The sequence below is a fragment of the Dermochelys coriacea genome, chromosome 1, assembly GCF_009764565.3.
Source record: "Dermochelys coriacea isolate rDerCor1 chromosome 1, rDerCor1.pri.v4, whole genome shotgun sequence".
Classification (NCBI taxonomy): domain Eukaryota; kingdom Metazoa; phylum Chordata; order Testudines; family Dermochelyidae; genus Dermochelys; species Dermochelys coriacea.
This window is the reverse complement of record NC_050068.2, coordinates 284,185,301-284,206,117: the sequence shown is the minus strand read 5'-3', so window position 1 is coordinate 284,206,117 and position 20,817 is coordinate 284,185,301. Positions and strand designations below refer to the sequence as shown.

The following is a 20,817-nucleotide window of genomic DNA, read 5'->3' as shown; positions in this document are numbered from 1 at the left end:
GTTGCTAGGTCATTTATTAAGCAACAATTGTCAGCCAAGCGTTCTAACAGACATTCTCAAGCTATTGCCGTAGTGTTCTAATAGTATTGCAGAAGATAACTAGTAAGAGTCATCTACAACATGATTTAATCAGCCCTTGGGGGTACAGTAATCTGTTGGCTGGATATGAATTGCTATAATACTGCTGCATAAAGTACAATTCTTCCTGTTGCTTTAAAAGCAACAACTGTCCCTACAGACTAAATATTTCAAATAGAATGGTTAGAGCTAGCTAATTTAATCTAATGCATTGTTTCCCACTAAACAAATAGAACTAGCATTTTCCTTACCAGAATGACAAAAAAAACCCCTCTCAATTTCTGTATGATCCTTTTTATTTCCGTAGAATTCTTCTGTAATCATTTCCAGATGGAAGAGGGCTATATGACACATAAGAGCTCAGAAGGTAACGTCTGAAAATATATTTGTTTCAGTTGCAGAAGAAATCAATAATTTGAGATTAGAAAGGTTTTTCTGCCTTTTTAAGAACACAGATAAGTCCTCAACCTTTGTGACCTTCCGAGTAAATATTCTGAGTCGAACATTTTCTTCTTTACTCCATCATATTTCCTTACTCCTCCTCTCACCATGTTTCAATCCGATTAGGCCAGCAATTTTACTTCCAGAATCAACATTTGTAAAAGCTTCATACATCATTAACAGCCTAACCTAAGGATATAACTAGCACAATTTCCAAGGGTATTCAGTTGCCTTATTATAGATTAGACACCTCGCAAAAGTGAGACCAATTCATCAAATAAAGATTCAAGATACTCCTACAGCGATGCCATCAATAACAGGGCTCCCTCGTATACCTTACAGCCAGTGGACTTTAGCATTTTGAAGTGAGTCTACAAAACAATACGTGTCCAGGGGCAGCGAGTTATATGGGCCCGTGGTGCCCGTGCTCCAGCAAATTCAGGGCACGGACGCCCAGCTCCACCAATGTTTGGGGCCAGGTCTCTCCCCTGCCCTGCCTGCCACCCCGCGTGCCTCCCCTGGAGCATCGCCCAGCCCCGCCTGCCGCCCCCATACACCTCCCCCGGAGTGTCCCTGCCTGCGCCCTGGGCAGCGGGTGGCTGCTCTGCCACTCCGCGCTGCACTCCCTCGCCGGCCGCTGCCAGCTACAAAAGGGAGTGGCACCACTTGTGGAAGCAGGAGGCACACACGCATAATGGCAGCCCTCCCCACCCTCTGGTACCGACCACGGGGGAAGTGAGGAGGCTTCCTGGACCTGAGAGGGGCCCAGCCCCTAGGAGCACGTGCAGCAACGGTGCCAGGTGAGTGTGCTCCCAGCAGGGAGAGGGCTGGAGGGACTGTGGAGTCCTCTCTGGCCCCATCCTTGGGGCAGCCTGTCTGCACCTCAAACTCCTCATCCCCAGCCCCGCTTCACCCCAGAGCCTGCACTCTCAGCCAGAGCCCTCACCCCCTGCACCTCAACCCTCTACTCCAGTCCTGAGCCCCCCCCCGCACCATGAATCCCTCATCCCTGGCCCCACTCTGCAGCCCTCACCACTGCACCTCAACCCTCTGCCTTAGCCCTGAGCCCCTTCCACACCCCAAACCCACTCATCCCCAGCCAGAGCCCTCATCCCCCCACACCCCAAACCCCTCATCCCCACCACCACCCCAGAGCCCTTACCCCCAGCCAGAGCCCTCATCCCCTTATGCCCCACACATTGTGCAATGTAGGGAAACTGTACTATTTCCAGTCCATTTTTACATTATTTTATATATATATATATATCAGCTTACATGGCAGTGGGGGAGGCGGGACTTAGACCCATTCTGGGCCCCACCAAAAATTATACAAACCTGCTGCCCCTGAACGTGTCTCCTCTCCCATCTTGCTCAATGTAACTAATTCCTACCCAGTACAGTCACATCACAATGCTTGAGGATTAGTGAGATAAGTCTTTGAAGTTTAACTGACTAATTTTATATTAAAGTGTGGGATCTTCACAACTCCCATCCCACTTCAGCAAGAGTGCTAGCAGATATATCCATTTTTTTTCTAAAGTTCTGCAAGGGGTAGTTGTCCAGATGGACTTACAGGTTGCAAGGACCCTCAGAAGTTTTTGCATACCAGTGAATATTAGCACTTCATAAATGTTACCTAAATAGCTGTCATAACTCTCCCCACTGTGAAGCAGGCAAATATTATTGTCTCTATTTTAGAGATAAGGAAACTAAGGGTTATCTGACTTGACTACAGCTACAGAAGGTTAGGATTAGAATGTAAAGGGCCTTACATGTAGTACCATATTTAGTGAAATAGGCCATGCTGATTGAGGCATTATTCAACTACCCCATTTTGCAGCTACTCTCCCCACAACTGTGAATGAATTTATGGTCTTCTCAAAAAATGAGGGGTATGTGGCCACAGTTTTTATAGACCCTAAGGCCAGATTTGAAAATTCCCATAGTGGGGACTGTGAATAACCAGGATGTTTCTGAAAAATAAGTAAAAAACCCTAATGATCTGTTTACATAGCACCACATATTCAAGATTATATTTCAAAAGAAAATGGACTTGAAAATTTACTTGGTTTTAAACATGAAATCTGAAAGTAAACCTGGCATTTGTAAGTCCCTGTTGGAGCTGGGAGTGTCTGATAACTAAAAGCTTCCTGGGTCCCAAAGGCTGGTTCTGTTTGAACTCCTTCAAACCCAGCATTTATTTTTGACTCAAATATTTCCTTATAAATTTTTCAGATTTATCTTTACAATTTGCTCTTCTTGACTGCAATTGATACTTTAGCTTTTATAGCAATTGCCTCCTATTTACAAATGTGAATTAGTATAAAGTGATTTACAAACATGAATTAATTAGGCCTCATAATACACATGATAGGGATAATACCTATCCCCACTATCTCGGGGAAACCAAGGCACAGATGTGTTAAATGACTAGTCCCTTCTATGCTAGTGTCTTAGCATAGCGTCTTCTTATATGTACATGACAGTATTTTGCAAAATGCTGTTTTGTGAATGATTTCTCTATTACTTTTGTCTGGAGTGAAAGAAAAATGTTCGAAAAGAGAACCACAATAGGAAATGTTGCACAGATATGGAAATTTTGAAAAAAGTTACTCTATGTAGCCCATTTAAAAGATATCACATGTTTATCACATTTTATATCTGTAGAGTGGCAGGAATGATACTGATCATTCTCTACCTTGCAACATATCTGGATCTCTTTAAAAAAACAAAACAAAATCAAAACCTCACCACCGCCACCATTTTGGACACGTGAGTTCTTAAGGAACATCAGCTAATATATCAATAGTTTCTCATTCTTACGCCATTTAACAGAATATTGAAAAAATAGATAATAAATCTCAGTTACCATCTGAATATGATTAAAGTTGAAGATTTTTAGAATCATAAATAGAAACAAATGCATCTTTCATCAACAAACTAGTTACTTCCACTATTTATATAACATCATTTGATGGTCTTGCTAGAATATCTCTCGCTCTCTCTCTCTCACACACACACACACACACACACACACACACACACACACACACACACAACAGGTTACCATGACAACTTATATTTGAATTTCTATAAATTTCTATTTTTAGAGATCACAGTTTAGAAATCACAAATCATAAATATTAAGTGCTATCCTGTTAATCAAAATAAAGAAAATGCCAGCTTTGTCATATTTCAGAAAATTGAAATTGCTCAAATTAAATAGGACAATAATCCTAAAAAATACTAGTGATTATGAACGTTTAACACTAAGTTTATCTATAATCTGAGATAAGTGGTTCATGAGTCAATAAGATAGACTACAATGCAAAGTATGAAATCCTGGCCCCACTGAAGTCAATGGGAGTTTTGCAACCGACTTCAGTGGAGCCAAGATTGCACCCCAAATGTTTATAGATTTATACATCATTTATTTGAATTTACACAAACTATTATTGCATTTATCAGAAGCATCAGAAAGCTATCTTTGTTTCTGGAAAGACAGCGTCTAAATTGGCAATAGCATTTCAGTTCCACAATAAGATTGCCATCACTAGAGTCTTACACTATGTCTACATTGCCACAAAAAAAATGCATCAGCCAATCTCTGAGCCCAGATCAACTGACTCAGGCTCATAGGACTCACATTATGGGGGCTAAAAATAGCAGGGTAGATGATCCTGCTTGGACTCTGATACCTTCTCCCCTCAGTGAGTTTCAAAGCCCAGGCTCCAGCCCAAGTGGGAACCTCTACATTACTATTTTTAGCCCATAGCATTAGCCCTGTGAACAATAGCTTTAATTCACCAAGGCTCTGAGACTCACTGCCACGAGTGTTGTGGGTTTTGTTGTTGTTTTGTTTTCAATCTTGATGTACCTAGAGAATCATAATTTAAGACCAGAAGGAACCAATAGATCATCGTCTGACCTCCTGTATATCACAGGCCATCAATACCACTCAGCACCCACATACTAAACCCAGCAACAGAAATGAGATCAAAATATTATAGCCCACAGGAGACCAGGCTATTACGAACCACAGGCAGAGAATATACAGGGCTGAGGTGTACCAGTGCCTGAGTTGCCCAAAGTGGCAGGGGGATGGTTAAGTGAAAGTGTTTATTAGGTGTTCACTAGCACTTAGACACAAAATTATTTTCTTCTCTGAAAGCCACTAGCAAATCACAGAGTGAGCTTCTTAGCAGAAAGTTTACCATAAACAGTTGCAGCCTTGAATGTAGTTATAGCTCTAGCTATGGGCTTATTCACTTCAGTATTAAGCAGCCAGTCAGAAATCAAATTCAAAACTAGTTTTTAAGTCTAAAGTAAATGCAGTCTCTTCTATAACATTCATATTAGCAGATTACAATGTTATGTTACAATATAAATGCACAGTTCATTTTTAAGACTCAACAAATCCACTAATATCAACCAAACAACTAATGATAAAGTGTTCTGGTCCATAGCATTGAAAGATAGGATTGAGGAATGCAAGCAGATCAAAAACATGTGAAGGAACCTTGGTACTATGGCTCAATTATAGCCAGCATTTCTCTTTCCACGTTTCTCTTGGTGTCTTACATTTAACCTTTACTCCATATTTGTAAGTTCTCTGGCAAAGAATGTTGGAAAGTCTCCAAAAAAACCAAACAACCCCACTACAGAATCAATACATAGTTAAAAGGAAAATGTAGGTAATGAATATTCGAAGATGTTTTCCAATGGCATTTTGATGAAGACGGGTATTAGTCTGACATCTAGAACACATTCTACTTTTAAAATAATATTGCTGAAATGTTATAAATGTGTGTGGGTATGTCCCATTAGTAAGCAATAATAGAAATTTATTCCATTATCATTAATTCTCTATTATATTTTATTTCAGTATTATCTAAAGCCAGTGGCACAGGAAAAGCGAGCTGCTACACAAGCTTTGATTCCTTGGAGAATGCTACCAATCAGTGAAGAACAGGAGTGACTGGGGAGCCTCGGAGCAGCTGGGAGAAATGCACCTCCTGCCTAGTTAGTTTCTCCTCTCACTAAAGACCCAATCCTACCTGCATTTGAGTCAGTAGGCATTAACCCATTAACTTCAATGGGAGCTGAATCAGGCCCTAAAATATGATTCCGCAACATACTTAACTACATGCTTAATTTTACAAAGGTGAGTAATCCTATTGAAGTCAATGGGACTACTCCCACAGTTAAGTTAAACATAGTTGTAAGTATTTGCAGAATGAGGCCCAAGTTTGAACCCTTCAGAAGAAATCCTGATACATGTGTTGCAAAACACTTATTCCACTTGCATAAAACAAAACCACTTGTAGTTATAACAAACTCAAAATGAAGAAATTGTTTGGGGGAGAATGTTGTGGAAGTGGGGGTTAAAAAGTTTAAACCTGGAAAAACCTCCATTTCTTTTTCTTCAAAAACTGCACCAGATTTCTTTACCAGAAGGAACTCCAGAGGCTTAATTAGGCCCACAGCCACAGGTCAGACAGTGAATCCACATGGTGATTGAATAAGAAACAAAAATATGAGACTAAAATCAGGGTCTCACTTAAAAACAGAAAATAATCTGTGGCAAAATCCTAACCTCCAGTCTAAATCAAGATAACTTAGTAAAATCACTTACTGCCTCAGAATTGTGTCCTGGATCACAGAATAAATAAGGGTCACCCTCAGAAATCACGGACTAATCCAAAGACTAGGGTGAATCAGGATCCCCCTCTGTCACACACATGTTAAACTATGATCACCCTCAAATCCAGGCACCAAAGCAAGGAGAGAACTAAGGACACCCTCACAAATCACAGGGATCAAGTCACCCTCACTTCCCTATTAACACAATGTCACCCCCAAAATCAAAGCCTGAGCAGGGTGGAGGAGAATGAGTCAGAGTCACTCCCTAGCAGGGTCCAGATCCTGCTACTCTTGTGAGTATCTATAGACAGCCTTTAGTCAATTCATCCCCACATCAATCTCTCCAGGGGACCAGGGACAGATTTAGGGTCACATACACCCCAACACACACGCACCAGGAGTCAGTGGTACCCCCTTGCACAAAACCCCTCAGGGGTCCAGTAACTGAGGCAGGAGTACCCCTCACACACACACACATACACACACACCTCAGCAATCCAGCGACTGAGGCAGGGTGCCCCCTTCATCTCAGAGGACCAGGCCCTGAGTTAGGGTCCACACACTCACACCCCACCCCAGGGGACCAGGGCCTGAACCAGAGTCCCCCCCCACACACACAGGGCGGCCAGAAGCTGAGCAAGGGTCACCTTTCCTCCACATACACAAACACCCTGGGGGACCCAGGGCTGAGTTGCCAACCCTCCAGGATTGGCTCGCAGTGTCCAGGAATGAGAGATTAATCTTGAATTAAAGATTATGTCATGTGATGAAACCTCCAGGAATCCATCCCACCAAAATTGACAACCCTCCCCAACATACACAAGTGGGGGGGGAGGGCTAAGTCAGGTCACCGCCACGGGGGAAGGAGCTGAAGCAGGGTCACTCCCCCAGGGCTCAGGGCTAAGGCAGGGTCAGGCCCGCCCCCCACACACCCGGGCTCAGGGGCTGGGGCAGGGTCACCCCCCCACACACACACTCCCGGGGCTCAGGGGCTGGGGCAGGATCACGCCCCCCAGGGCTCAGGGGCTGGAGCTGGGGCGGGGGCAGGGTCACGCCCCCCCCCCCCACACACACACCCGGGCTCAGGGGCTAGGGCAGGGTCATGCCCCCCCACACACACCCGGGCTCAGGGGCTGGGGCAGGGGCACCCCTCCACACACACACTCCCAGGGCTCAGGGGCTGGGGCAGGGTCACGCCCCCCCCATACACACACCCGGGCTCAGGGGCTGGGCAGGGTTATGCCCCTCAGGGCTCAGGGGCTGGATCTGGGGCTGGGGCTGGGTCACGCCCCCCCCACACATATCCCCGGGCTCAGGGGCTGGGGCAGGGTCACGCCCCCCCCCACACACACCCCCGGGCTCAGGGGCTGGGGCAGGTCACGCCCCCCCACACACACACACCCGGGCTCAGGGGCTGGGGCAGGGTCACGCCCCCCCACACACACACCCCCGGACTCAGGGGCTGGGGCAGGGTCACACCCCCCCCACACACACGCACCCCCGGGCTCAGGAGCTGGGGCAGGGTCACGCTCCCCCCCACACCTCCGGGCTCAGGGGCTGGAGCAGGGTAACACCCCCCACACACACACACACCCCCGGGCTCAGGGGCTGGGGCAGGGTCACGCCCCCCCACACACACCCCTGGGCTCAGGGGCTGGGGCAGGGTCACGCCCCCCCCACACACACCCCTGGGCTCAGGGGCTGGGGCAGGGTCACGCCCCCCCCCACACACACCCCCGGGCTCAGGGGCTGGGGCAGGGTCACGCCCCCCACACACACCCCCGGGCTCAGGGGCTGGGGAAGGGTCACGCCCCCCCACACCCCCAGGCTCAGGGGCTGGGGAAGGGTCACGCCCCCCACACACGCCCCCGGGCTCAGGGGCTGGGGAAGGGTCACGCCCCCCCACACCCCCAGGCTCAGGGGCTGGGGAAGGGTCACGCCCCCCACACACGCCCCCGGGCTCAGGGGCTGGGGAAGGGTCACGCCCCCCCACACCCCCGGGCTCAGGCCCTGGGACAGGGTCACCCCCCCACACCCCCGGGCTCAGGGGCTGGGGAAGGGTCACGCCCCCCCCACACCCCCCCGGGCTCAGGGGCTGCGGCAGGCGCCGCGCTCGCTCTCTCACCCTGGCGGCGCGGGACGAGTAGGGGTCCTCGAAGAGCGCCCACACCCGGGGCCGCAGCCGTCTCCAGCGGCCGCCCACGCCGTCGGGGGGCCCGGCCGCCGCCGCCGCCGCCCCCACGTCCTCGATGCCCAGCCTCTTGGCGGCCAGGTCGTCGTCGTCGCCGTGGAGCGGCGGCTCCGCGCTGAGCAGCTCGGGGCTCTCGAAGATGTCGAGCGCCTCCTCGGCGTCGCGGTGCTGGCGGTAGGTCATCCAGCAGCAGGGCTCCACGTCGGTCTCGTCGATGCCCCAGAAGGCGAGCTCCTCCTCGAAGAGCGGCCCGCACACGTCGGCCGGGCAGTGCAGCTTGCCCGTGCGGTAGTAGTTGAGCACGTAGGCGAAGACCCCCGGGTGCCGGTCGAAGAAGAACTCGCTGGGGCCGCCGGGGGTGGGGGGAGGCGGGGGCCGGGGAGCCGGCGGCGGCGGCGGCGGCGGCTCTTCCCCGCCCGAGGGCTCGCTCTGGAGCTCGCAGGCGAGCAGGGCCAGCCGGGTCCCCGGCAGGGTCTTCAGCGTGCTCCGGTAGGTCTCGTGCCGGGTGCCCCCCACGTTGAGGATCACCCTCTCGTTATCCTCGAGCTTTCCCATCTCTCTGGGTCAGACATGACTGCGGGGACAGACAGGCAGAGCCGTCAGCGTGAGACCAGCAGGGACTGGAGGAAAGATGGGAAATGGGAGGGGGGCTCGGGAGCCTGATTCTCTCGAAATCACTTTCTGCCTCCTACCCCCTTCCACGAAAATGCCCCACTGCAGCCCACACCTTCCCTGCTCTTTCCCCTCCTCCCATCTCCTGCGCCCACCACCTGGGTCGACCCTTCCTCTCTTCCCCAACTTGCCGCCTTTGCCTCCCCCACTATGAGCCAGATCTCCAGGACTGCCTTTTCTAGCTTCCAAAATCCCCCTCCAATAGGACCTGCCTTCCGCTGGCATCCCAGGGTCTCCGCCTGGGTTTTCCACTAGCCCCTCCTCGCTTTCCTACAACAGTAGCTGCCGGAGCTTCTCTTCGCACCAGCGGCTGGAAAGTTGGTTTGCAAGCGACACTGAAGCAAACCTCGTAGACCTTTCGCTGTATCCTTGACGAATTCAAAGCACTGTCGCTCCCACACCCCCTTCTACAAACCAGTCTTTGCCTCCCCTGCTTTCAGATGGCTTTTTCCCCCCTCGGTGATCTGCACTCTTCCCCTGCTCCTCTTCCTTCCCCCAACAGAGACAGAGAGAAACCGAACAGCCCTGCTTCTCCTGGATACGGATCAGTCACCTTCGCCACCCCTTTGTCCTCTCTGTTTCTGGGCTTTTTGGATCAAGCTCTCTGAATAAAAGCAAGCAGTTCAATTATTTGCTATTTGTCCATCTTTTATGGTATTAGGTGCTTAGGAGAGAAGGTTTGGTCTCTAGGCGGAAAAACCAAACCTCGAAACAGCTCAGGCAGCAGGCACACCCTTATAGGAGTTGTTAGCGTGTAGCTCTGGCTGCTACTTTCTCAAATCACTAACCTCCCCGCGGATTTTACCTATACATTCATATTTAGGAAGACCAGACGGCATCACAGCCAGGCTGGCGTGGATTTTTCCACGGTCCCCCCCCCCCCCAGCCCCGGCTTCTCAGATACCTTAATGAGAAGAGAGAGAGAGGCTCCTCTTCATATGCCAGACGCTGTTTTCTTCGCCGCTGTTGGCGGATCCTCCGCCGACCTGCGTGTGTATGTGTCAGGCGAGAACTGCTTCTTCTTGTTCTCCGCATGTTCAGGTGGCTATTCCACCACCCTTGGTGCTGAACTGCGAAAGGAATAAAAGCAGCCCCGACCGCCTGTTAGTAGCTCTCGCTTCCCTCATTTTGCACGATCCCCGCAACCTTTCAACATCGGAATGAAGAGCAACCGCCACAGAGAGACAGCAAAACCATGGGTGGCTGGTCAGAGCACCTAAGGGACTGGGTGCGGGCTGCTGTAATCCGAGCGGCTGCTTGGGGAGACTCTCTCATCTGAAGGCGCAAAGGCAACTCAGGTTCGCCTGGCAAGCGCAGCCGCTCCCCGCAGGAGGGTGGCGTGGGAGCTGCCCCTTCAGCACCCCTCTCCGGCAAACTCCGTCGCGCACCGCCCTCTCCGCGGGTGCGGGGCTGGGGGAGACGGCCGCAAATACAATCGCCGCCTTTGGCCGAAAAAGGCAACCCCGCCCCCGCTCCGGTGACACTTAATCGCTCCCTTAAGGACAGCGGCAGGGAGGAAGCGGGGCTGGCAGTGGTGGTTTATGGGCCGGGGAAAGCGGCACCAAGCTACAGGTGACAGCAGAGAGGAGTTCGCGGGGCCGCGGTACCCAGCAGGCACAACTGGGCCCAGGGCGCCAGCAGCCTGTCCCCATGGGCGGCAGGAGGCAGGCACATGGTGCGCAGTGGCGGCAGCAGGGCTGGATCAGTCCGCGTCACTGGAGGCCCTCCCAGATCGGCCCAAGCAGACACGTGTGGCTGTCGGAGCCCGCCGTCTCCGCTTCCCTTCAGGCGCGCAGGCGGCGGCTGCATCTCTTCGGGCAGCCGGGGAAGGAGAGCCGCGCCTTGTTTTCAGGCGGCTGGTGAAGGGAGGATTTGGAGCAGGGAGCCTAGGGAGAGGCCCCACAAATCATCCCAGCAAAGTGATCACCCCCGCCAACGCCGCCAGGCAACCCCAGCAGAGCCCTGTGACAGGGCATCAGGTTTCGACGGCCTGCCTCCCTCCCTAGCCCACTGGTGCTTCTTGTTTTCAAGCATGCTGGGGGCTGGCCAAAGGGCAGAGATACCTCAGCCCCCAGCGGAGGATTGTGAGAAAAGTCGCTTGTGAGGCCTCCTCAATAGAGGGTTTCCCTTCCACCTCAGCAGAGGCCTGGGGGTCGTCACCTGGGCACCCCATCAAGGCTCTACTGGAGGAGCGGTAACTGAGACCCCACACATCCTTGCCAACAGCAGATACAACTACGAGATTGCAACTCCTAAAAGGCAAAATCTGCATTCTGTACATAGTTGTAAATCTGATGTGAGGCTACTGGAAACTAGTTGTTGCAACCCAAAACAGAATTTAGCCCCATATGTTTTATACTTGATCTTTTTTGGGTGGAGATTTACATTGTAGACCTTTCAGAGGCATGGCTTCTTGAACACAGCATATGAAAACAGACCTGCAGGTGGTAGAATGTACAAACATTGACTCAAGTGCAGTGCAAAAAGCCTTTCTTGTTTGAAATGGTAAATAGAGATGAGAAAGACTGCATTAATCTGCTGGATGCAGCTTGCAGATGTAATACATTTCTGCAGCTCCCGGCCCCCCTCTCTCATAGTGGGAAACTGAGCTGGGACCAACTGCTAGGGCACCAAAGATGGAGCCAGGCATGGAGTCACAGGGCTTCTACTGATCCACTAGGATGTGTGCAATCTCATATGCAGGGTCTATTCATGAGGCAACCATCTCTCCAATAGAAACCAGAGACAGTATCCAACAAGTCAAACTGGTGATTTCTAATCCTAAAGTCCATTCCCATTGGCTTTGCTGCCAGATAGGGTAATATGTCTATTAAAAAAAAAACTGGTTTTATTGCTTGGGGGAAATAGAAAATATTTTACAGTGTGAAAAGATCAGTCTACATTATAATGTAAAGCTTTAGTCAAGTCTAAAAAAAAAATTGCACAGTGCACCAGTTACTAAATATAATACAATTAATTTCTTTTGGTATCATTCCTTGTACTTTTAGCAAGTGATAGATTTCACAACAAAATACAGAAAGAAATCATAACAGAGATTTGATTTCAAAGCCCAGAAGGGAACACTTTAACAAAATAATGGAATAAATATAGCAATATTCTACCATCAGCTTCTTCCTGACTGGCAACACTATTTTAATCTTCCCCACAAATGATCACATTTTACTTTCTTCTGTAGAATGTGAAAGAGGCCCAATCCTGCATTTTTGTACCCTTAAAATTCCCATGGAAGTGGGAGGGTTTAAGGAGTAGGCATACAACAGCTTCAAGTTTGGGACCAAAGTGATTCTTAATGTGACAGGTTTCAGTTGGTCCACTGAACTGCTGGGGGAAGGTGGGGAACTACTGCCTCACTGGCAGGCCTGGGTCACACACCTTTCTGTCAGGGAATTAGGGAAGGGAGGTGCGCCAGCCGGAGTCAGTGGTGCATCCCTCAGGCAGGAGGAGCGCCAGCCAGAATCTGTAGCACTGTCGGGATTCTGCTACCCAAGGCGGGTTGGCCAGGGTAGGGGAACACAGGCCCACCCAACTCCACTGCGTTCCAGCCCAGGGCCCTGACAGTGGCGGGAGGAGAGGGTCCCTCTCGTCCGCACCACACTGATCAAATAGACCCACTGCACTGTGCAGATCTGCCACTGGGCTACCTCCTACCCGGTCTTTTGAGCAGGTCCCTCCAGTCCCTCCAGCTCATCAGGATACTCAGCTGCTGGCAGCTCCAGCTCCCACTCTGCATCAGGCTCACGTTGGCCTGGGTTACTGCCTGGCTCCTTGGCAGCTGGCACTCCTGGTAGTCCCAGTCCTTCTTCCAGGTCAGGTTTCTCCTGGTCCAGGGCCTCCCCTGGCTCGGCAGCAAGGTCTGAAGGGAACAGCCAGCAGTCTGTGTCTGTCTCTCTCCCTGGTGCTGCCCTGACTGGGATAAGGGCCTGGCCCTTTGTACTTCCTGTTCCACCCCTCCCCTTCAGGGGTTGGAGTAAGCTTGGTCTGGCCCTGCCTACTTAGGCTGAGAGAGTGGCTCTTTATCCTCTGATTCAGAGGGAAGCCACTCTGGCTCCCTACATTTAACAAAAATATAGTCAAAATAGAAAAATATTTCCACTCATACCAACAGCAATATGGATTCATGTTAAATATTCATTGGAAAGGCGTTCCTGTAGTTGAAGATTTGAAAATTCAGGATAGCTTGCAGGAACTGAATGAATCTCAGCAAAGTACAAAAAACCTCCCCTTAGGACAGATATTTTGAAAGGAAAGCAGATAGTGTATTATCAAACAGAAAGTTGACAAAGTCATAGAACTGTACTTGAAGAGATTGCTTTCTGGAAATTGGAAGCCAAATGAGAGTTCCACTTAACAGAAAAGGATTCCTATTGCAAACTTAGGTATCATGATGCAGACTCAGTAGAACTACCAACTGTAAATCAATACAAGAAAGGGCAAACAGGAGAAAAGAAAAAAGTATCCTTATCTGAAATTATGATCTATGGAAAGAAGAAAAGGTTTCACATGGAGGCACAAACCCTTATTTTTACTAAATTTTCTAATGCAAAGCAGCATTTGCCCAATTTCACAGATGCTATAGCAAACAGGAAGAATGACAGAAAATACAGTAATAGTTGAAAACAGCATGACGTGATCAAAAATGTAATCTTAAATCAATTTAAACTAGAGTGCAGTGAATACCATTAATGATTTTAAATACAAGTTTAATCATTGAGTTTCAATCAAGTTTTGAAATGTTTCTTCCTCTCCATAAGTCTCATGATCATTTCTGTGAAAATATATGTGAACTATATACAATTACAGATTTTGATCTTTTACAGATTTTGCAGAATTCATTAGACCATAAATCAATATTGTTATTATTGTAGACTGAGATTCACAACAATTAACATTATATCAGAAGGTATTTTGAGCTAAACTTTAGGACCAAAATCATTCCTTAGAGTGACTGATGTACAGAAAGTAGAGGAAGAATAAAATTAAGCAAATAGGTACAAAATTGCACTGCTAGGAGTCATAAAGTGATTTAATTGTGCAAAGTTACAGGGGAAAACAATAGGGAATTCTGATGATTAAATAAAAAAGTGGATATTTTTGGACTTTAAAAATAAGACAAATGCAAAATGGGTTTGATTAATGCACAAATTACTTTACAATTCATGTTTCAGAGTAGCAGCCGTGTTAGTCTGTATTCGCAAAAAGAAAAGAAGTACTTGTGGCACCTTAGAGACTAACAAATTTATTAGAGCATAAGCTTTCATGAGCTACAGCTCACTTCATCGGATCTGATTTCCCTCCCCCCCAACTTAAATTTTTAATTCATTGTAAAATTTCTGTCAGTGAATTATGTAGAAACTCTTTTCACATTAAATTTTGACCAGAAAGATTAATACACACTTTTTCAGAAGGAAAATTCAAGAAGCAAAGGTAGATATTTGTTAGAAGTAATGTGACACAGAAGAATGAATACAGAAACCCTTAGTTCTCATCCTGCTACTCACACTAACCTAACTAATCATCCACAATACTCCACTACATGGGTTAGTTAAACCTTACATTTTGCATTTCCTTTTTAAAAATTAATAGTGTTATGTAAAATTAATGCAGGTTTTTGTATTTAAATTCTCATCTTTTCAGAAGAAAAAGATGTGCTGGGAGGTTGGGAGTGAGAAATGACAGCTTCAGCAGTATGGTGTACGGTTTTGCTTTGCATAAACTCTGAAATGCAGCACTTACTTGCACAGAATGCCTGATTATTGAACTTTGATTCCTGAGCTGCACATTGGTATTTTTCCAGAACTCCACCAGTCAAATTCTAGCTCTCTGTTTCAGGATGCAGGCCCAGAGCAACCCCGTCCCATTTTCCCACTTGGCTCTCCAGTCAAGTCACCAAGGAAATTTAAATTATTACCCCTCTTGGAGACTGATTTATTAAACCTTCACAGAATAAATACATACATCCTTTGGTTATTTCAGGCTCAAGGCATTCCTTTCTTGGGGGTTACCAATTACCCTTGATTTAGGGCTTCAGCTCTCTTGGCTCACCAGTTCCCTTTGAGTAGGGGAGGGCTCAGTCCCACTCCAGATCTTGGGCGCTACTGAAAATATCTCCCTAAACTCTTTCGTAGCCTATGTTCTTGGGATCAAGCTCCTTACTAGACAGTCTCCACACCCCTCCTTAAAACTGTGCTTGAATCCTGGCAGGCTTCCCAACCCACCATCCAGTATCAACCACAGAGGAGCATCCCTCCAGGTCTCTCTCCAGGTTCCCTTTGACCAAGCTAAGAGCACTCCTGTATAAACCCCAGCAGGTAGTCATATCATTCAGTCACCTGTCTCCCATTGCCAGCTTGCTCTGGTGATCCTTACCATAACTACCAGTCCCAGAATGCATGTTCTTAAAGAGGCTATTCCTTGGAACAAACTAGCCTTTAAAGGGGACAGATCACCTGTTATACCTTTTGACCCCCACCCCCCAAAAAACCCTAATTGATGCTAACTAATGCTTCAAAAGCAGCATTGAACTGAACCGATGCTCTGAATGGCCGTGCACCTCTATTGAACCCCCTTGTAGCCCCCTGCATACATTACCCATGCTAGGGGCATTAGTAATCCAAGATGGGGGAAAGAAAGTTTACTCACCTGTAACTGCAACTTTTCAAGTAGTTTCATCAGTAAAGATCTACATCTGTGGGATGCAGACTTTGTCTAGAGCTATGGAATATTATATATAAGTATTTCAAGGTGGCATAGCCCCAGGCTTCCTCAGTACTGGGCACTTTTTAGTATCCCATACCGATTCTGAAAAGTAGCAATGAAGCTTTGATCTGTCCTGACAATCTACTTGAACTCCAGTTAAAGGTCAGTAATTTCTTTCTCCTTCAAGTGATGTCAGTACAGAGTGCCACTTCTGGGGCACTGACAAGCAATCACAACTCTAAGGAGGTGAAGACTAATTAAACAATGAATACAGTACTGGTTTCCTGAATTAGGTATCTAATCCTGAGGCCAGGTCAAGAGTACTGTTCTATAAATGTATGGACTCAGTTCTTGGCATCAGCTCCACATATTTCCACAGCAGGAATTATAAAAAAATATGCCTTAGATCTAATCAAATATGCTGAGATACCCTGAGGGACTTAGAATCAGCTAATTAGTGTCTCCAACACAGAGTCAGCACTTGTGTGCCAGACTTCCATAACTCCTAATGTAAACTGATTATTTGACTCACCTTCTCACAGTCAGAAAATGTGAAGATCAGAGATGGAAAGCAGGGAAGGTCTGGACCAGACAGTCATGTCCTGAGAGATGACCTCTGAACAATCTTGTAAGTCTAGCTAGCCCGAAATCTAGCAAGACTCCACTAACCCTCAGCCCTGCTCAGATGCCAGGAGCTGGCACATGAACAATAAGGGGATGGAAAATATAAGAAACTCTATTTACAAATAGCAGCACTCTCCCTGTGCCTATGTTTCCCCTCCACATCATGTCCATTCTTGTCCATTTTAGCTGACGCTCTTTGGGGTGTGAACTGTCTTTTATTATGTGTTTGTATAGCATCCAGCATAATAAGGACTTCATCTCATGTAGGTCCTCTAAGCACTACTGCAATGTAAAGCATAATAAATACAACTGTTACCCAAGATGGTCAGGCCACATCATATCATTTTGAGCTACAAAAAGATGTGTTCTATTGGGTGGATCAAATTATCCAAGCTGTGGAGGTCCATTATTAGTTACTAGTACCATGATCTCCTCAAAAAGAGATATTAAGACTAACTCCTGAATTGTCCTATGCTGGATATCTGGGGATGAACAACACCCTACACCATCTGCTATTTTCATTTTATTAGCAAGAGGTGTAGAAGGAGACAGCCAATTTCTGTGCCCTCTGCATGGAGTGTCAATGATTGGCCCTGAAAAGAAACTTAAAGGAACCTTTAGTTTCCCAGGACCAGGTTAACACCCGTTTGAATAAACTGAGTTAGACATAATTTGGTCCTTTGAGAAGAGCACAATGGGGACACCATTACATTTTCGTTTTACTAGATTATGCCACTCACTATCCTAAGGCTACCCACTATCCTAGGGCCATTCCACTGCAAAAAACAGAGACTGTAAGTTGAAATGGTAGTCAATGAGACCATAAGAGCTAGACCACTTTCTCCGGTCCTCATGAATCAGGGGGCAAATACAGGAGGTGTGGGATCTCCAGGATAAAGATCAATTTGTACCATATTTATAACCCCCCATAAATCCACAAAAATATGTTGTGAAAATTCATAAAGACAGGTGCAAATAATTAGGACAGGCTCTTTCTTGTCTCTTCTTTGTGATTCAGGAAGTTCTACGGGCCTCCAATAGATTTTTCATCTATTGGCTCTATTGGTTTGCGGATTGGGTACATCTATCCCAACAGGGTAAGGCATCTGCTTTAATGGTCTGGCTTTTGAGGTTGATTGTGTCAATGATCTTCCAAACACCCTCTGAGGGAATTGAGCAATCTACCAATGTTTAGGTAAGACTTTACGCTAATCTTTTGTTCTCTACTACTGATATAATGGCTACTAAACAACCTTCATGCCAGTTTTGCTCTCAACCTCACAATTAACTATGGTTTACAGATGACCTCCAACAGATGAAGCAAAAGGGGAGACATGGAGTATGGTGGCAGAAATCTCATGCAGAACCTCACTGACTGAGACATGCAGATTTAAGATCACATGCCAAGGCAGTGCAGGAAGCAAAGAAAAATTTCTTTATAGGGTCTTTAAAGTCTCAAATTATGGAATTGTTCTGAGTATATTTAAGCTTGATCAATCTTGGCTGCTTCCATTCAGTTACTGTCAAGTGTTTTTTTCAGATTTCTTTTTCACATTACTTTGCAAAGTTGCCCAAGTTCTGACTGAGCTGTCTACTGCCATGGAAACAGAGCAATGTTCTCAAGAAGACAAATACTGAGTCTTTGCTTACGTTTCAGTATTGCTCAATGAGGGGATAGAGATGCTAGGGTGGCTTCCTACAATAACTTGTAACATGGACCCTTGTCCTTCCTGACTGGTGAAAGATAGTGGGGAAGTACTGGTTCCATTGTTGGTTGGAATTGTCTATTTCCTCATGTGATTGCAGGATTCCGATGATTCTTAAAGAAGCTGTTATGAGGCCACTGTTCATGAAACCAACTCTTGACCCTGACAGTCTGGCTAACTACTGACTGGTATCCCATCTCTAATTATGGAGAAAGGACCCACGATGGCTATGGCATGGCAAGTTATTTTCTTGAGTCCTCAGATTTCCTTGATTCTGGTCAAATCAGATTATAGGTTTGGGTATAGGATTGAAACTGTACTGGTTGCATTAATTGATCTCCACCTAGCAGTGGATGAAAATATCATATCCATGCTAATTCTTTTAGAACTTTCAGAAGCATTTGACAATACTGTCAAATTTGTTGTTGTTGTTGACTTGCTTGTGAATCCTAGCAGTGATGGATAGAGTTACTTCATTTCTTTTTTGAGAGAACCCAGAGGGGTAGTTGTGGGCAATTGTTCTTCTGACCCAAGAGTTCTCTTCTGCAAGGTGTCATAGGGGTCTATGCTGTCACCTGTTCAATGTATTTAGGAGGCCACTGGGATGGCTAATGAGGAGTATGGGTTGCAACTAGAGCTGGGTGAAATTTTTTCAGTGAATAGTACATTTGCTAAAAAATTCATTTTTCAAGGGCACTGAAGCTATTTGTGATTTGGAGTCAAATCTGGCAAATAGTTTTCGCTGAAAAACAAAAAATGTCAGAAAGGTCAAAACATTTCAAATTGACATTTTCAAAATGTTGGGATTCCACCTGAGACCTCTTCCACCTCTTCCACTATCCAGAACACCTTGTCCAGTGCTGGGAGAAATTTCATCCAATTCTCTGGGATCCAAAAAACTCAGTTCTACTCCTGATTTCATCACTCAGGTTCCTTTATTTGGCATACAGCAAAGCTATGCTAAGTTGATCAGACTCAAGAGTAGCAGGTGGGTTTAGGCCGGGCATACCACACATCCAAAATTACATAGAAAAGCTCTTCCTTTATATATATTTACTCATTTCATTGCATTCACTATACATTGCATCACACATTTTGGAATTGGCTTGGTTACTTTGCAGGAACCAATCCCTGTGCAGCATGTTTCATCCATGCATTGTCCATGCTCAACGCACTCTTTACCCATTCCTAATGTATCTTGTCTATTGTTAGTAAATGATTCCCTGGGTGTTCTCACAAGGGTTCCCAACTTTCTAATTTCAGAAAACCAAAGACCCTCATCCACCCTTTCCCCAACGCCCCGCCCTCACTCATTCCATTCCCTGTTCCTCTGTCGCTTGCTCTCCCCCACCCTTGCTGGGTTGGGACAGGGGGTTGGGTTGCAAGAGGGGGTAAGGGCTCTGGCTGGGGGTGTGGGCTTTGGGGTGAGGCCAGGGATGAGGGGATTGGGGTGCAAGAGAGGGGTTCTGAGCTGGGGCAGGGGCACGGGAGGGGGTTTGGAGTGCAGGCTCCGGGTGGCTCTGGCGGTTTGTAGGGGCTCCAGGAAGTACTGAAGTCAGGCAGCCCCTTAAATAGCAGTGCTGCCCTGGCATTTTCTGGGCTTCAGAGGCTGCTCTATCTGCCATGAATCCTGGACACATGGCTTGGCCAGCCCACGGAGGACAAAAGTTTTTCCTGCTCTCTGGAATGCGGGAAGGAATAGGGAGAGAAGAGAATTCCCCGTGACACCCACCCCCACTGCTGCCCCTAGCTCACTGCACCCCCAGCATAGCCCAAATCATAGCAGTTGTAGGGAGAGCACTGCTGCAGGCCCCCTTCTTCTCTCCCCACCTTTTGCAGTGACACGCCCCCCCGCTCCGGCCCCTCTCCTTCATCCCCCCCAGGCTAGCCACTGGCTGGAACCTCCACGCCCAGCTGCTGCCCGACTCTGCTCGGACCCGTTCCCAGGGAGAGCAGCCCAACTTTAGCCCCATGCTTCCGTGCAGCCCATTCATCCCTGAGAGGAGACTAACCAGCCCACAGCCCCTTACGGGCTGGTCACATGGTTCTGAGATGAACCTGATGCAGCAGCCCCCGTGCAACAGGCTACTATGCCCCGGAGCCGGCGGTGGCGGCTCGCTCTGTCCCCCTCCCCTTCCACCGGCTGCATGCAGCCCCCGGGGAGCCGGGCCGGCTCCTCTCTCTGCTCCTGCCAGCCGGGGAGCAGCAGGATGGGTAGGGAGGGGGCTGAAGGCACTTCCTAAAGGCCACAATGCCCGCTGCTCAGGGAGCCCCGGCCACCGGGGCGGCTGCTGCCCGGGGTAAACCGTGCTGCCCCCAGCCTGCAGCCGCGTGCCTTTCCCAGCCCCTCCGCTGGGATCCACCCCTGCTTGCCAGGGCTTGCAGTCTTCTGAAGCAAGGACTATCTCCCGGGACCAGCTGGTCGAATGCCTAGCACAGGGGTGGGCAAAACACGGCCTGTGGGCTGGATCTGGCTCGTCTAACGTGTCTGTCCGGCCAGCCGGGCTCTTTGGTTACCAACTCAGGGTCTCCGCTAAACGTCCCGTGGCACAGCGGAGCGCACAGGCCGCCGGCCGTGGCCCCAGGCCGCTCCTGGCATGTCCCTGTGCGCCCCCTGCAGGGGGTCGGGGGGAAGAAGAAGCGGCTCCGCACACCGCCCCCAACCCCAGCACCATTCTCACAGCTCTCATTGGCCAGAAACCGGCCAATGGGAGCTGCGCAGGCGGAGCTTGTGGGCGCTGGCGG

At 48.2% G+C, this 20,817-nt stretch overlaps 1 protein-coding gene across 10 annotated transcripts in view; it reads right to left on the bottom strand.

Moving 5' to 3' along the window:
- The window catches only part of KCNC2 (potassium voltage-gated channel subfamily C member 2), a 144,046-nt gene extending 133,348 nt beyond the window's left edge, over positions 1-10,698 (bottom strand). For 3 of the 10 annotated variants that reach the window (XR_006274529.1, XM_043493250.1, XM_038386909.2), the window contains exons 1-2: positions 9,930-10,698; positions 8,288-8,927 (exon numbers count right to left, since the gene is read on the bottom strand). Coding sequence is in view for 8 of the 10 variants with exons in the window: in XM_043493250.1 (XP_043349185.1) it covers positions 8,288-8,908 (621 nt within the window). In the remaining 2 variants the exon portion in view is untranslated. Of the gene's footprint in view, positions 1-8,287; positions 8,974-9,929 lie in introns of all 10 variants that reach the window. The other 7 variants (XR_005290560.2, XM_043493213.1, XM_043493225.1 and 4 more) reach the window with 4 other exon arrangements.
- Positions 10,699-20,817: the final 10,119 nt, after the last annotated feature.